This window comes from Podarcis pityusensis (assembly GCF_964106645.2).
Source record: "Podarcis pityusensis genome assembly, chromosome: 11".
NCBI lineage: Eukaryota > Metazoa > Chordata > Lepidosauria > Squamata > Lacertidae > Podarcis > Podarcis pityusensis.
Window position 1 is genome coordinate 26,323,536 of NC_138036.1, and position 17,264 is coordinate 26,340,799.

At 43.0% G+C, this 17,264-nt stretch overlaps 1 protein-coding gene across 2 annotated transcripts in view; it reads right to left on the reverse strand.

The window, feature by feature from the left end:
• Positions 1-17,264, reverse strand: part of LOC308458031 (interleukin-6 receptor subunit beta-like) — a 67,529-nt gene that overhangs the window by 18,399 nt on the left and 31,866 nt on the right. The window contains exons 2-6 of one of the 2 annotated variants that reach the window (XM_080972558.1): positions 10,769-10,812; positions 8,167-8,217; positions 6,309-6,392; positions 5,833-5,883; positions 2,809-2,923 (exon numbers count right to left, since the gene is read on the reverse strand). In XM_080972558.1, coding sequence (XP_080828684.1) covers positions 2,809-2,923; positions 5,833-5,883; positions 6,309-6,392; positions 8,167-8,217; positions 10,769-10,811 — 344 coding nt within the window. In that variant the 5' untranslated portion in view covers position 10,812. Of the gene's footprint in view, positions 1-2,457; positions 2,529-2,808; positions 2,924-5,832; positions 5,884-6,308; positions 6,393-8,166; positions 8,218-10,768; positions 10,813-17,264 lie in introns of those variants that run through there. The other variant, XM_080972559.1, reaches the window with a different exon arrangement.

Below are 17,264 nucleotides of genomic sequence, written 5' to 3' on the forward strand. Positions count from 1 at the left end.
TCTGGGCAGCTCCCGACAGAATATTAAAAACATGATAAAACACCAAACATTAAAAACTTCCCTAAACAGGATTGCCTTCTGATGTCTTCTAAAAGTCAGATAGTTGCTTATTGCCTTGACGTCTGCTGGGAGGACGTTCCAGTTAAAAAGAAAATTCTCAAGCCAGTTAGCCATGCAGTATTTACTCTTTCTAGAGAGACTTTGGCAATACAGGGAGACTTCACTGTTTGTTCTTCACTCTGTTACGAAAACATTCCCAGGCACCACTTGATGGCACTAGTCAGCAGGGGAAAAACTGAACCAAAACCCCCGAAACAAGACAGTCTAGGCCAGAGCAAAAGGGCTGAAAGGCAGAATTTCCCTTGTGTCTCTGAAGAAGCAACTGCACCCTTCACTTAAACACAACCACAAACCAGCATTCTGAATGAGTCATCCACATTGTCAAAAAAGAAAGAAAAGAGGAAAAGTTTAAAAGGACTGATTAGCACTGAGGTTATTTATGGGTCAGATGGAACAGTTTGTTCTAATAAAAAAGTGACACTGTCATTAAGAGGTAATGTTTGCACCACTTCTGCTGGCGTTTGCGCGAAGCCCATACACAACACTATCCAAGTGACCCACAGTGGCTGCTCTCACTTGAACAGTCTTCTCAGGGCCTAACTACATGTTTCCTTAATTATGTGACTTGAAGTTGCAGCAAGGGATTTTTTAAAAAATGGTTCTGTTTCATGGTTTAAACCTTTACAGTGGTACCTCGGGTTACAGATGCTTCAGCTTACAGATGCTTCAGGTTACAGACTCCGCTAACCCAGAAATAGTACCTCAGGTTAAGAACTTTACCTCAGGATGCGAACAGAAATCGTGCAGTGGAGGCGCAGTGCCCGCGGGACGCCCCATTAACTAAAGTGTTACCTCAGGTTAAGAACTGTTTCAGGTTAAGAACTGACCTCCAGAACGAATTAAGTTCTTAACCCGAGGTACCACTGTATTTGTTAAGTATTTATTTATTGGTTAAATTAAATACTGGTTATTTGTTTACTGGAGAATGCTGAATGCTGCTTGTGCTGGCTGGTAAGGAGGAGAAAGATGGGAGAGGCTACCAGATCCACCTGCACGTCCCTCCCAAGCTTGAGATACCTCAGGAATGGGAAAGGGAGAGAAGAAGTAGTTGTGTCTTCTTGACACCTTCTTTTTCTTTTGTCTTTCTTTGTTGCTCTTGTCCAGCCATGGACAAGGAGTGGGAAGTTCTTGCTGTGGATATTTGTGGGCAATGGCTGACACACCACTCAAGGCAAGAGTGGGCTGGACTCTAGATGGGTTTTAAAAAGGAAGCCTTCTACAGAGGGATTTTAGAAGCTACAAAGAAAAGCAAACCCACGAAAATTAGCTTCAAGTATTCTTTCTTCCCAGAGAGAAGAAAACCATAGCTGTCCTGGCCAAATAGGGACTGTTGGGGGGTATGTAGCCCCAGAAAAAAATACCCCTCCCTCATGCTGCTATTCATCCTGGGGCAAGACAGAAACACTTGCAACTGGCACCAGAATTAAAAGGTTAAAATCCCCTATCATGTAATTAACACAGGTGTAACATTCGGCTCTCAGTACACAAATACTTTCAGGCCTCACATAACCATTGTGTGCTTACAGAAACTTTGTGAATTATCTGGGACTGGTTCTATGTGTATGAGAAGTGTCATGAACTGGCAGGACAAAGGGGAGGAGGAAGAGGACCCTGACGAGGGGGGCAGCTGCGACTGGGACCCACTGAGGGGGATGGGAAGGGAGAGGCTGGGGTTGTGGAAAGTACACACAGGATGACAGAGGATGGCGAGGGGATGGGGTTCAGTGTCCAGGGACCAGAAGATCAGGAGCCCTCATCAGAGCCAGAGAGGCCCCCATCTCCATGAACAAGGCGGGCTCTGAGGCGTGGGGAGCAGTGGGAGGGAGACTGAGGCAGGCAAGGGGCCATAGCCCAGGTGGGGCTCGTCAGCTCAGGGAGAAGGTGTGTGATTCCTGAGCTGGAAGAGGCTTGGAGCACGTGAGGGTCACATGCCTTGTCAAGCCCAAATGCTGCAATCAGCAGGCAAAGTACAAAATGGAGGCAGAGCTGAGGTGCTGTGACTGCTCAACTGCCATGTTGATGGGGCTCACCTTGGATGCTCCGGGATCCCTATGGGACTGTGCTTTGGGTTTGACTCTGGACTGTGTTTCCTGACTTTTGGACTTGACGTAATATATACGCCAGCAGGACTTGACGCCAGGTAGGCCGGGGGTTCAGGACAGAAGATTGGCTTTTGTTTCTTTGCCAGTGATCTAACATGTGCATTGCTTAGGTGCATTGCTCTCTCTGTGATGAGTTTTACAAGGGCTCAGCTGGAAACAGGATAGTTATTGGAGAAGGGAAGTAGGGAAACCCATTTAATTGTGATAGTTTGCTTCTGCTTCTAGCAAGCTTTACATTTTGCCATCCAATTTTATCTTGGTCTCCCTTTACTGCTAAATCTTGTACACTATGCTGGTAGCTGGCAGTCCTCCACAACATAGACTCCTGCAGACATATATCTAGGAGAGTGAGATCCCAATTGCATGTGATGTTAAAAGCATCATTGCGTTTAACAAGCACGTTTTCTCAAAAATAATAATTGCATCAGCTGGGGATGCTAACCACAGGAGATATGGAGGGGACCTTTAACCCTTCCCCTCACCTGCTAAGATCTTGAGGAAAATATTTCCTCTGAAACTCTTTTTTAAAAACAAACCTCTGGTGCATATTGCAGTTGATTTCCCAATTCCCTCTCCCTTGACTTACCATTTTAAAAACACAGTGTACACAAGAGAATCTGTTGCATGGGGTAGGGGCAACCAAGAACAATTCAGGATCAATTTGTCTTCGATGTAGTAGCATGTCAGGTAATCATGCCAATCTGAAAAATGAAAACAAGCAACCACATCCATCAGGGGGTGAAGAAGTATATCTTGAAGATTGTGGCCAGTAGGCATAAGAGTCACTGCTAGCAAATAGTATGGTGGAGCAGAGATGCTCACCTGACCTCCTGGCAAATAAGCTGCTACTACTGCATCTAATTTCATAGATTCATAGAAGGGACCATGAGGGTCATCTAGTCTAACTCCCTGAACTGCAGGGATCCTTCACCTATCGTGGGGCTTGAGCCTGTCAGGCTGGATGAAGAGGAGTGGTAGGACATAGCTGTCAACGTTTCCTTTTTTAAAGGGAAATTCCCTTATTCCGAATAGGATTCCTCGCAAGAAAAGGGAAACGTTGACAGCTATGGTGGTAGGAAGCACCAGCAGAGGAACCCACAAGGGAAATCCCAGAGGAGGAATGCTCAGAGCCAAGGGAATGGTGGTGGGACACTGAGGGGAGGCCACAGGGAGGAGATTGGGATGAAGCGCCGGATGCTGAAGGGGCAGCAGGGTTTAGGAGCAGGAAGAGTCTGTGACAGGGAGGAGGTCAGACTATGAGGTGGGGTGTGTGTGTCAAGAGACTGATCCAAGAATCCAATGACTCTCCCTCTCCTGCTATGACAAGCTCCCCTCCTCCTTGGTCTTCAAGAACTCACAGAATAATGAGAACAACAGAACAGAGGTCTGAGGTGTGCAGGCGCAGTTTGAGACTGCTTGGGAAACATCCAGGAGAGGAGGAGCCTTGGAGAAGTGTGGGAGACAGGGACTTTCAGTTCTGGCAACAAGACCTGCTGGGGAGTGTCGCTAAGACCATTAGGTCGAGTTGTGTGCTTGTTTGCTTGAATAAAGAGTTAACTTCACTAACTACGGAGGAGATCTGCTTCCTTGACTGCTGACCTGCATCTGACTCCAGCCCTGAAAGAACCCAAGACCCTGAGGTTAAGAGTCTCGTGCTCTATCAACAAAGCTACCCCTCAGCACTTTTTGAATATGTGGGCTGCGAATTCACAGGAATTGGAGGGTGGCTTCTAAGAACCACTACCCACTGGTTGATTAAAAGACAGACATGCAATGTGAAAGTCTTGCAAGATTCTAATCTTCTCTGTCACTACATTATCTACCTTCCTTCAGAACAATATGACTCACTTTAGAGCTTCCTGTGAATTACCTGGACAAAATGTTTTTTTAAACTACCTGTAGCCCTTGATATCTCATTTTGGACAAGGAATAATAATAATAATAATAATTTATTATTTATACCCCACCCATCTGGCTGGGTTTCCCCAGCCACTCTGGGCAGCTTCCAACAAAACACTAAAATACAATAACCTATTAAACATTAAAAGCTTCCCTAAACAGGGCTGCCTTCAGATGTCTTCTAAAAGTTTGGTAGTTATTTTTCTCTTTGACATCTGATGGGAGGGCGTTCCACAGGGTGGGTGCCACTACCGAGAAGGCCCTCTGCCTGGTTCCCTGTAACTTGGCTTCTTGTAGCAAGAGAACCGCCAGAAGGCCCTCGGTGCTGGACCTCAGCATCCGGGCAGAACGATGGAGGGTCCTTATCAGCCCTCTGTAACGTATAGGTGAATAAGAATTCTGGGTGGTGGGGGAAATCCTGAGGTGGGCTTTGTTTTTCATGAGTCAGAAAGGGAAGTAAGAACCTTTACTCCCCTAGTGTCTTTACCAGTGGAAATAGGGCATAGTTGTCAATTTCCCCCTTTTCTTGTGAGGAATCCTATTCAGAATAAGGGAATTTCCTTTTAAAAAAGGGAAACATTGATAGCTATGAAATAGGGTTCCCCACCATACATTTCTACGCAATTGGACTATTACAGCCTGAGCCAACTGGAAAATATGGTACGCTGTTGAGATTTCTTCACAAGCTACTGCAGAGACCAAGAAGAATTTGTGCTAGCTACAAACCATTGGTATCACTACAGTTCTTTGGCACAGTCCTCCTACGAGCAGGGCCCCCTTCTGCACCAGGGCTGCAGCCACCCCCAAGCTGGCTTACCTTGCAGTACCTGTGCTCCTCTGATCATCACCAGGTAGCCTGCATGCGATATCCCACAATTTATTTATCAATATTTATTTATTGAATTTAAACCCTCCCCAGGGAGCCCAGACCAGTGCTGAGGGAAAAATTTAAATGGTGTCTTGATCTTTCTAGCCAGTCAATGCTGAGCAATGGATGACGATGATGATCAGGCCTAGCACAGGTCCTGGAGGCCTGGCAGTTACTTCAGTATGTCATGAGTGACAGTAGCAATGCCAGTTATAATATGATTGCATACCCTCTAAGTGGGACGTTCTATATTGACAGAAGCCACCGCAGCTTCTGATCCCAATCCTGGATGTCCCATTTTTTACTCCTGTGCTCTGGCTGCAGCAGAGCAGCATGGGACCAAAAGATGGACAGTTTTGGCTCCACACTATGGCTCAAGTCACTTGGCACATACCACAGCATGGGACTAAATAGGGGGGGGGGAACCTTTCCTTGACCTTGTGCAATACCTCTCCTCTTCCTCCATCTGCCACAGCACTACTGGAAGCATGTCTACAGTGCTGGAGGAGAAGGAGGAGGAGGATGTTTTGGTCTGTGCAGCATCTCCTGACCCTGCACAGATTGGGACAAACTCCCAATATGTCATGCTGGCCTGTGTGGCATTTCCCAGGGCTGCAAAGGAGGAGGTGGAAGACAGTCGACAAAGGTAGTAGGAAGGGGTGAATGAGCAAGTGGCTTGCGGCAGTGAGTGGAAGGGCAAGGAAGGGGTTGGCGGTAGGGAGTGGGTGGGTGATGGAGGGGGAGGAGTGCACCAAATTTCCCTCCCAAAATTTCCCTCCTAAAATGTGTGTGGGGGTATGGTATTGGGGTCTACATGGGTAATGGATAATCAAAGACATTCACCTGGATGTAATGTGCACGAAGGCCGGCCACAATATGAGAAATCAGAGGCGTCTATAAAAGAGAGAAAACAAGGTTTGAAGAAATGACCTTAAATGGGAACTAAAATGTCCTCTCCCACATCTTTTAAGATTATGCTTGAAAAGCTTTCCTTATCCTGTACAGTATATGCACCTATACCTGGAGCTAAGCCTCACTGAACTTAATTGGACTTGTTTCTAACTGGGCATATACAGCTTTCTACTCTTTTTTCTTTTCTTGCCATGGCCTTATATGGTTGGCTGATCATTCCCAGTTGTGTTGAGTAGGTTGTTAGTTGTAGGACTCAGATGGGAGGAGGAAGATGGGGGTCACAAAAGCAGAATTAGCTGGCTCTGTCTGTTATTGACTCTTACACCACCGAGTCCACCTAGTTGGAGTCCTTGCCTCCAACCCTACTAGTTCTACGAGGCACTAGCTTCTGCTGGGCTGGCGCTTACCTGGAGTTGACAAGGAGGAGCAATTGAAGTCATAGCCTGTGCCTCCCCAGACAGAGAGGCCATTACGCTCACAGAAACTGGAAGCTGTGAAAAGAGATAATCATAAAGTATAGAATAGCAGCAACCAGCTTCCACCAGAAGACATTCCTATCTAACAGCTGTTATGGTGGAGGGTCCAGATCATGGGTGGGGGGAACCTATGGTCTTCCAGATGATGTTCACTGCTTATAACTTTTTGTTTTGTTGATGTATTTTAGTGCTGTGTTGACACTTGAAACTGAACAACAGAAGGGCTTCAGGCTTACATTCAGAACCACTCTCTGGTGGCTGGGCAGCAGATTCGGTGACAGTTTGCCACAAGATCCTCACAGAGGGAGTTTTTGAATGACTATTGCAGCTTGCATGTGATGCACATGCACCAAAGGCAGCACCTGCACATCAGAGGTGAGCTGTAATAGTGATAGGAAGTTTCCTTAGTCCAAATATGTCCACTGCTTTTCTGCCAATGAAACTGACAGTGATGTCACAAAGTGATTTTCGTCTGTGAAAAAAGAACAATGCATTGAACTGTCATGTGATAGGAACCTCAAAGATAAATGTTTGAAGTAAAGTTATGCGAATTTTGGCTTAATATTACCAATATTACTCAATGAAACCATTTCTGTTTTGCTGCCATTTGGTAGTTTGCCATTTGTTTTGCTGCCATTTGGTAGTTTTTTTCAGAATTTTTTTCAGAAATGTTGCCATGTCCAACAACCATCAAACCCCATGTTGACTACTTCTTGGCAAAATGCTAAGCTTAGTCATTGACTGATTCTTGCCAAAATAAACTTAATACTGAATAGAATTATTTAAAATAATTAGTTAGCAACAACTAACACTTCATGTAACCATGCATGTTTAGAATAAATTTCTGAAAGCAGAATATTAAGCAATATCCAGCAATCAGATTATTGATGTTCTGTGAATAACTTTGTAAGTACCATAAATATTTCAATGAATTCCACGTTAATAGTGATATTAAGTAAATGCCTCAAGTAATGGCTATAAAATAGGCAAACTTGCAGTTAAAATGCATGAAACTAATGGTGGCTGAAGACTTAAGGTCAAAAATTCAAGTGGTAATAAATCAAAGGGTCACCATGCCATGCCAAATAAATTTGGACTAGTGTGTCTTCATACCAAAAAGGCTAGGAAGCCCTGTTTTAGATGACAATGCCCATTAACCTGACCATTAGCCATACTGGTTGGGACTGATGGGAACAAACACCTGGAAGGTCCTAAGTTTGGGAAGGCTCATCTCAACCACAAAATCTTATATTTTTACTGTTTTCTTTTCAGATTTAATGTAATCTGAGATACTTGGGAAAGACTTTCTTTAGTCAAGACTTTAGTCAAATTGTGAATCAAAATTTGCTCACATTCAACCCCAGATCTTCTATTTTGGGTGTGGAGTTGGAAAAATGATGCTTTTAAGATGATGGTGTACCTCAGTGGCAGGGGAACTATGACTCTCCAAATGTTGTTGGAATCCCAGCTCCATCATCCCTTGCCATTGGCCATGCTGGGTGAGACTAATGAGAACTAGAGTCCAACAACAGCTGTATGGTCACAGGTTCCCTATCCATGCCATGTATGCATGCACAGTTCATTCTTGTACCCTAAAGGAGTCCACTGAGGAATACTCTCCCGAAAGAGCTGCCTGAGATGCTCCTGAGGGGCATCAAACTCTAGACAGCTGCTCAAAATTATCTTTTCCTTAAATTGTGAGTCAATATGCTGCCTGAAGGGGTAGAGCTATCCTATATCCAAACAGACTGTCCTCATCCAAAGGGTTTTGCAGTGAATAGTAACTCACCCACTGGGAGCCAAGCCAAAACTGTGAAGAATAAACGCTGCCTCATTTCTCCTTTGAAAAAGAAGCACAAGGATAATTACTCAGTTCCATTTGCTTCAGTATATTGATCCATTACATTTGTATTCCTTCTTTTCAGGTTAGGCTGAAAGATGGTGAGATAATTCAGGTATAAAGCCAGACCATAGATCTGAGCTATGTTTACAATCTGACAAGACCTCCAGGCCTGTGCACCCCACATGTGGCAAACCCCTTCCTGCTTTAAGGCAGAACTGTATTTTGCAGTTTCACCCAGATGGTTTGCCCTGCAAGCAATGTTTGGTACTGAAAACCATGTGTCCAGTTCTGATTAGCAGGTTGAGTGCTTGACTGGTTTGATAAAATGGCAATGGTTTGCTTTAAACCAGGTAGCTAGAGATGAAACTGCTGTGGACAAAAGGAAAGCAAGGATTCTTTGATTCCAAGGGGCCTAACCTCCTTTGTTCAAGTAGTGTCAACCTATGTCTGAACCATTACAGTGACTTGCCATCAAGTAAGCTCCATGGCTGTGCTGGCAGCTTTTAACTGAGAGCTTATCTATACTCAATTGCCCACACTGTGTCAATAGCATGTAACCAAGCACTCCAGTTTATTTGTGAACAGCTTCTGTGGGTCGCCTCTTGTTGCTAGTAATAATAATAATAATAATAATAATAATAATAATTAATTAATAATAATAATTAATAATAATTAATAATAATTAATAATAATTAATAATAATTAATAATATATTATTATTTGTACCCCGCCCATTTGGCTGAGCCTCCCCAGCCACTCTGGGCGGCTTCCAACAAAGATTAAAAATACATTAAAATGTCACACATCAAAAACTTCCCTAAACAGGGCTGCCTTCAGATGTCTTCTAAATGTCAGGTAGTTGTTTATCTCTTTGACATCTGATGGGAGGGCATTCCACAGGGTGGGTGCCACTACCGAAAAGGCCCTCTACCTGGTTCCCTGTAGCTGTGCTTCTCGCAGTGAGGGAACTGCCAGAAGGCCCTCAGCACTGGACCTCAGTGTCCGGGCAGAACGATGGGAGTGGAGACGCTCCTTCAAGTATACTGGGCCGAGGCCGTTTAGGGTTTTAAAGGTCAACACCAACACTTTGAATTGTGCTCGGAAATGTACTGGGAGCGTATCTTTAACTTCCAGCCCCCCACTCCCCAAAATATCTGAAGCTGCCTAACATTTGAGTCAGACAACTAATACATCTAACTAGTGTTTTTTTCCTGGGGGTACTTAAGGGTATCCAGTACCGGCACCTTCCCCTCCCCCAAAAAATGTTTAAAGTGTGGCACTTGCTATAACAACTTTATGGTGAGTACTGGCACCATTTTTTCCTATATAAAAAAGCACTGCATCTAACCCTGCGCTGACTACTCTGACTGGCAGCATCTCTCAGGAATAGATCGTTCGGAACTGTGCTACCTGATATTATAAATTGGAGGTGTGAGGGCCTGAGTCTGTCTAGGTCCTCATTGCAAAAAGTGTGAGGACTCTTCACAGATAGAAGAGACCCCCCTGCTGCAGAATCATGATCCAACACATGGAAGGCAATGAAAACAGGCATCAAGCACTGAGCTAGACTGCTTGACCCCACTGTCTGCCTCCTGTGCAAATTACACATTTTTATAATGACCAGATACGGTTAGCACAATCCATTATTCTGGAGAATCTAATTTAAAGCAAGCATTTCTAGGAGAAAACCATTTCTAGTCTGAAGGAACAAAATGTAAAGTACTGAGGGATCCTAAAATACACAGATACATAAACCACATCCTTCCGCTTTTGTTTGTTGGTTTAAGCTATTTTTTAAAGACCCTGAGCTTAGTAATAAAAGTTCAAAGTCCAGAAAACATGAAACTTCCATCAAACGAAATGAATAGTAATTTATAGTGGGAATTAAGAATATTAATTACTGCTGAGCTACCGGTTTCCATGGGAATCTTTTTTTTTATATAAAATAAGAAGAAAATCTTAGCTTTTTGGCTGTAAAACTTTATAGTCTGCTACTGTCTTTCAAAGCTGACCCCCCCCCCCATTCCATTCATTTTTCTTTAGCTGTTTTCTTGCTTATATCACCCTATTTCTAGAATGGCATTTCTCCCAATTGCTGGCACACTTGATCTTTTTTAAAATATAACATGCCAATCCAGTCCTTTGGATCATAATATCCAAGCAAGAAGCCCAAATGGACTCTTCATGGTTCCATTTTTTTCTTGGAAACTTACAAACAACAGAACACAATTCTCTCAGCTTCCTGATTGCAGGGGAAACAGAACTGCACTCTCAAGTTATTATAATCAAGGATTGCATGTGAATTCCTAATGCCGCTAATGCACTCTGTAATATACACAAGGGCAGTTATCTCACTGTAATTCTCATATTCCTGGTCGCCTGTATGTCCATCTGTGTTGGTATTACTTGGGATCTTGTTAAAGCATTTTCAGAAATAGACTCCTGTAAGTAGGATCTGAAGCAGATAAAATGGAACATGTCTGATAATAATAATAATAATAATAATAATAATAATAATAATAATACATGTTAGACAGTATATTCTTACCTTGACTAAAGTCTAAGCAGTTGAGAAGACCACATTGTCCCATACTGAAAAGCATTAAGTGTAAATATATATTTATATAATATATATTTTATGCCATATTTGTCCAGAGTAGAGCATGTTTCTAATCTGTCATTTTCCACAATTTATAATGACAGCAAGTTCTTTTAGCTCCATTTCCCCCCCCCCCCCAATTTCACCTCCCGTTGCTTAGAAGGTTTTTTTTTAAATGGAAATAGTATTAAATAGTTATGGATTAAGAAGATACAGAAGTCACTTTTAGGCTGGAAAGGTTGCAAGCCAAAGCTATGGGGAGAGCTGATCTTACAACAGAAACTGCCAAGCTCTACACCGTTTTATAATAACCTATTGATATAACCTACTGATAACCTACTGATAACTTTCCCCCAAACTGCTATGTCAACAATAGGAAACTTAAAAAAAGAAGAAGCTTGCAAAGTAGCTTATCATTCAGTTATTATCACATTATCTATCAGGTGCTACCCTTAAAAGATTTCCCACTAAATGTCAACACCACGCAAAAATTTCCTTGTAAAATAGAATTTACCCGGAACTTGTGTGTTCGTAAAATATAGCCAAGTGGGGGAAGCCATAACTGTTTAAAAAGGTATGATACTTATTTAAATGCATAGTGCAGGTGAGGCCAAAGTGTTGTGTTCGTCTACCCTCTGATCCCTTATCTCGTGTGCATTAATGCAATATTGCCAGAGAAGTAAAATGTTCTGGGCTGATAAACTCAGTGGGTCCGGAAGACAAACGCACAAGTTGTGTTAGCTGGCTGAATTGGGGCTGCTGACATATGTCTGGATTTTCCCAGACTTTACCGGGATTTCAAAGGTGGAACTGATGGCTGGGGGGAATTTCCGAAATGTAGCGGGAAAAGCTCAACTGAAATATCACAACCCTAGCTGAACTTGTGCTGAAGTTTGGCGCGGGCAGTTTCCTTCCAGTGACCTTTGCCATTCTCTTGCCCACCTGTTATAGGGCAGCATGGACCACTATACTGCCAACTTCCATATTAAGAAAAGTGAGAGCTTTGGAAGGAGAAAACAAAACTTTTATACTTTCCTTTTCAGCTAGGTCTCCATGGGTGTTATCCAACCAAGTTCTACAAGGAGAAGACCTACTGAAATTAATGGACATGACTAGGTTATGCCCATTAATTTCAGTGGGTCTACTCTGATACAGCCCAGTATTACATTTATTATTAATTAAATTTATATCCCATTCTTCATCCCAAAGGAAGGTGGTAAACATATCGGTGACAATGGAATTAAAAAGAAAAGCATATTCATAACATTTAAAAGCTATTGAAAACATATATGCATATATGGCTAAATATAAGCAGTTGTGGAAGAACAGCCCTGATGGTATGTGAATAGGGTCATGGGTTCGACCCCTACATTGGGCAAAATATTCCTGCACTGCCTGGGGTTGGACTAGATGACCCCTTCCAATTCTATGATTACAGTGGTACCTCGGGTTAAGGACTTAATTCGTTCCGGAGGTCTGTTCTTAACCTGAAACTGTTCTTAACTGGAAGCACCACTTTAGCTAATGGGGCCTCCTGCTGCCGCCGTGCTGCCGGAGCACAATTTCTGTTCTCATCCTGAAGCAAAGTTCTTAACCCGAGGTATTATTTCTGGGTTAGTGCAGTCTGTAACCTGAAGTGTATGCAACCTGAAGCGTATGTAACCCGAGGTACCACTGTATTTGCTTGAATAGAAGAGCATGAGAACTGCTGGAAGTTTTTGATCAAGGATAAAACTAGATTTCCACCAACCAAACCTTTCCTTTCATGATTCACATCCAGGTACTCTTCTACCCTAGGTTTGTCTTCCTTTCTTCCTTCCTTTCTTCCTTTCTTTCTTATTAATGTTCTTTTTCTTCTCTCTATGCTACTGTTGGCTTATTCTCCCTTCGCTTACTGGAAATTTCTTGTCACATCTTCGTCCTGCATGTCTAGCCCCTCAAAATTGTCCCCATCTCCTACTTCTTCATGCTTCTTAAGCCCCCCTTTTCTCCCATTTCCACTTTATCTCAAGAAACCCACCAACAATCTTCCTCTAAACTTTACCATGCTCCCTTCTGCTTGACCATTTCCCACTACTAAACACACAGTAAGGCCACTGAACTTCGGATTCCTATTTCTACCCCAATGTATGGATCTCCCACCTTCATGCAAACTAGATGTTGGTTTGAACACAGAAACCGAAATATTTCCTTGTGTTAGTAGTAAACTGCATTATCTCTTAACATCTTGGTTTCTGCTATTTTCATATATGTGACCACAGTTTCCTGTCACAATAAATGCTAAGTTATGTAACTATTCTAGACTTTCTGCTTAATGCTCCTCATTCTCTGTTAGATGAATTCTTCTAGTTTCAAGTCAGGAGCGGCACATTCGAAATACAATTTCACCCTCAAAGAAGAAGAAAAAGAAGAAGAGTTTGGATTTGATATCCCGCCTTTCACTCCCCTTCAGGAGTCTCAAAGCGGCTAACAATCTCCTTTCCCTTCCTCCCCCACAACAAACACTCTGTGAGGTGAGTGGGGCTGAGAGACTTCAAAGAAGTGTGACTGGCCCAAGGTCACCCAGCAGCTGCATGTGGAGGAGCGGAGACGCAAACCCGGTTCCCCAGATTACGAGACTACCGCTCTTAACCACTACACCACACTGGCTCTCACAGAATTCTGAGCCCACCACAGTGTAACAATTCTAAGCAACCCTGAACAATCTACAGTGTCCAGCATTTTTTAAGGGAATAAATGTGCTCTGAATGTGCTTTAAAGGTATGTTAAACTGGCTGTGTACACACCATACCTTTTAAAGTACATGTCCCTTCCCCACAAGAATCACAGAGCTACAATTCCCTTAACAAACCACTCTTTCAGCATTCTTTGCAGAAGGGTCATCTAGTCTAACCCCCAGCAATGCAGGAATCTCAAGCATCAATGTCAGAGGGCCATCCAACCTCTGCTAAAAAACTTCCAATAAAGGAGAGTCCACCACCTCCTGAGGGAGACTTCTCCACTGCCTAACAGCTCTTACTGTCAGAAAGTTATTCCTGATGTTCAGTTGGAATCTCCTTTCTTGTAACCTGAATCCGTTGCTATGAGTCCTACTCTCCAGAGCAGGAGAAAACAAGCTTGTTCCATCATTCATGTGACAGCCCTTTAGATATTTGAAGATGACTGTCAAATCTCTTCTCTGTTTCCTCTTTTCCAGGCTAAACACACCCAACTCCCTCCATTGTTCCCCATAAGGCTTGGTTTCCAGACCCTTGATCATATTGGTCACTCTCCTCTGCACCCATTCCAGTTTATCAATATCCTTCTTAAACTGTGGTGCCCAGAACTGGACACAGTATTCCAGGTGTGGTCTGACCAAGGCAGAATAGAGTGGTACTATTATTTCCCTTGACCTTCTTCTGTTGATGCAGCCTAGAATAGCATTAGCTTTTTTGCTGCTGCATCATACTGTTGACTCATGTTAAACTTGTGGTCCACTAAGACCTTTTGATCCTTTTCACACATACCACTGGCAATCCAGGTGTTCCGCATTTTACATTTTTGCAGCTGGATGTTCCTGTCTAAATGCCAAACTTTACATTTTTCCCTTTTGAAATTCATTTTGTTAGTTTGGGCCCAGTTCTCTAATCTGTTAAGGTCATGTTGAATTCTGAATCTGTCTTCTGCTACCTTCTCAGCTACCTGTCTGAGTTTGGCGTCATCTGTGAATTTGATGAGCATCCCCTCAATTCCTTCATCCAAGTCATTGGCTAAAAGATGTTGAACAACATGTACTTAAAATATGTGGTGTGTACACAGCTACTGAGTTGCAGGGGCTCACCTTCTCTCGAGTAAAGGGGAATTACTGAGTAATTCTGGGAGACTACACTGTTCTTAGGGATTTGTGTGCTGGGAAACATTTCACAAGGAATGGGGAACCTGCAGTAGCCCTCCAGATGTTGTTGGATGTTGTGTAGCAACTATTCCTGCTCCAGGTAAACACTTCACCATTTTTTAAAAAGCTTTTTTTGCAGTTTCATTTCTATGTGGTATCTTCCATTGCAGAAACAATTGGCTAGCAAAGATTTTGGTGGGAGAGGGGGAAATATGATGCTTATTGTTCCTAGTGTAATCATAAATGCTGTTACTCAAATACTACAATGCTATGTACCTGGGACTGTCCGTGAATACAGCTGCTAGGCTACCAATTTGGACCAGCTAAAGTGAACATCTTACCAGCACAGCTACTCTGGCTACTGGTCTGTTTCCAGCATAATTCAAGATTATGGTTATTACTTATAAATGCCTTGGTCCTAAGTTAACTAAGAATCCACCTACACTCTACGGGTCTGCTCGAACCTTTTGTTTTTCATCCAATAGACCCTTCTGCAATCTGAAGTTAGGCAGGTGGTGCCCGGGGAAATGGTTTTACTGGTCAGGGCCTCCCACCTAGGAATGCCTTCCAATCACATGAGATGGCCTGATGACATCCTTGATGTCTTTTTAGTGCCAGGAGAAGGCTTCTGTATTTGTCTAGGTCGGAATTCTGGCATGTTTTATAGCTGGTTTTATTTGATATTTAAAAGGTTTTGTCAGGTTTTTTTACTTTCATTTCTGATTTTTATGGCAGCTTTGATTGTGTGTTCGGTTTGGTTGTATTTGCAAGGCTGATAAGGGTCTCTCTGAGTTAACCTGGCTCAGAGGCAGGCAAAATGCCAGAACATCAGCACTTTGTGAGCAGACAGATAGATGCAAATTATGTGCAATGGTGCTAACAGGAGTAGCGGTTCCAAGTTTTCAATCTGCCAGGTGGGTGGTTTTGTTATCAGGAAGCCTGAGTTATCAAGATTTAAAGTGAATTATTAGCATTTTCCATTTTGTATTAAAGTGTATTTTATTTTTAGCATTTCGTTTTGAGCACTTTCATCTTGAGCACTTCTGTTTTGAAGGCGTAATGAGAATCTCTGTTTCAAAGAACCTAGAATCAGAGGATCAAAGGGAGTGTGCTGATGTGAGGGGAGGAGAAGGGTGTGGGCATGATTTATTGAGCCAAGAACGCTATCTCAGTTGGCCCTGGGGGTAGGACCACACCTACCCATACTCAAATGAGGTATGAAACATAAAGAGAGGGCACTTCCCATTTCACTGCTAGCTAAATTATATTCAAGGTATGGACAAGTGAAACTTCTCTTTGCTTTAGCTGAAGCTACCAGGAGTGAGGAGAGTAAAGGAAAGAGGGATGGTAGACCCAGACATCTCAGCTACCTTTACTGCACCCCCAGCTCCACAGCCCATACAGCCCACATAGTAGTAGGAAGATGAACCAGCAGCACAGATGGCATCTACATTTAAACATATGGCGATTAAATTACTATGACTTTGTTACTGGGTTCTGAATTGTAACATTCATAGGTTTATTGTGACATTTTAATTGCAAGATACACTTTTGTATTGTTTGGACTGTTAATTTCATAGTATTGTACTTGCTTTGCCTGCTATTGTTAATTGCTTCAGGCTTCTGTTTGGAAATAAGTAAAACTGTATATAGAGAGATGCCCCCCCCCCATTTTTAAAAAACCTTCCTTTCACTTGTTTTCAAGCACGATACCATTGCAACTTTGCAAGTTGTGGGGTAAAATAAGTTGGACTGAAAACTCTTTTAAACATGCCAGTGCAGAAAGGCATCAAGCGGCAAACTATTCTGAAAAAGCACCTGGGCTGGTAAAATTTTCTCAAGCAGTCAGCAAGAAGCCCAAGCCTGCTTTTTTACAAAGCTTGAGAAAAATGGTGTGCAGAAGCTTTTTGTTGGCAAAATTCAGTCTGGGAATGGATTTCTTACATTTGAGTGACACCTGCTGGCAAAGCTCTCTCCTTTCACCACAAGGGCTGAGTTTTAAGCCTAGATAATATTTGCTATAGTTTTCCCAGTATGGTTTTCCCAGTAGTGATGTATGGAAGTGAGAGCTGGACCATAAAGAAGGCTGATCGCAGAAGAATTGATGCTTTTGAATTATGGTGCTGGAGGAGACTCTTGAGAGTCCCATGGACTGCAAGAAGATCAAACCTATCCATTCTTAAGGAAATCAGTCCTGAGCGCTCACTGGAAGGACAGATCCTGAAGCTGAGACTCCAATACTTTGGCCACCTCATGAGAAGAGAAGACTCCCTGGAAAAGACCCTGATGTTGGGAAATATGAAGGGCACAAGGAGAAGGGGATGACAGAGGACGAGATGGTTGGATAGTGTTCTCGAAGCTACCAGCATGAGTTTGACCAAACTGCGGGAGGCAGTGGAAGACAAGATTGCCTGGCGTGCTCTGGTCCATGGGGTCACGAACAGTCGGACATGACTAAACCACTAAACAACAACAACAATATTTGCTATCTGGACATTCAAGCTCTGCCCTGCTACACAGTTGACCATGAAGGAAAGAGGAGTGGGAACAATAAATGTCCACTCTGCCCTC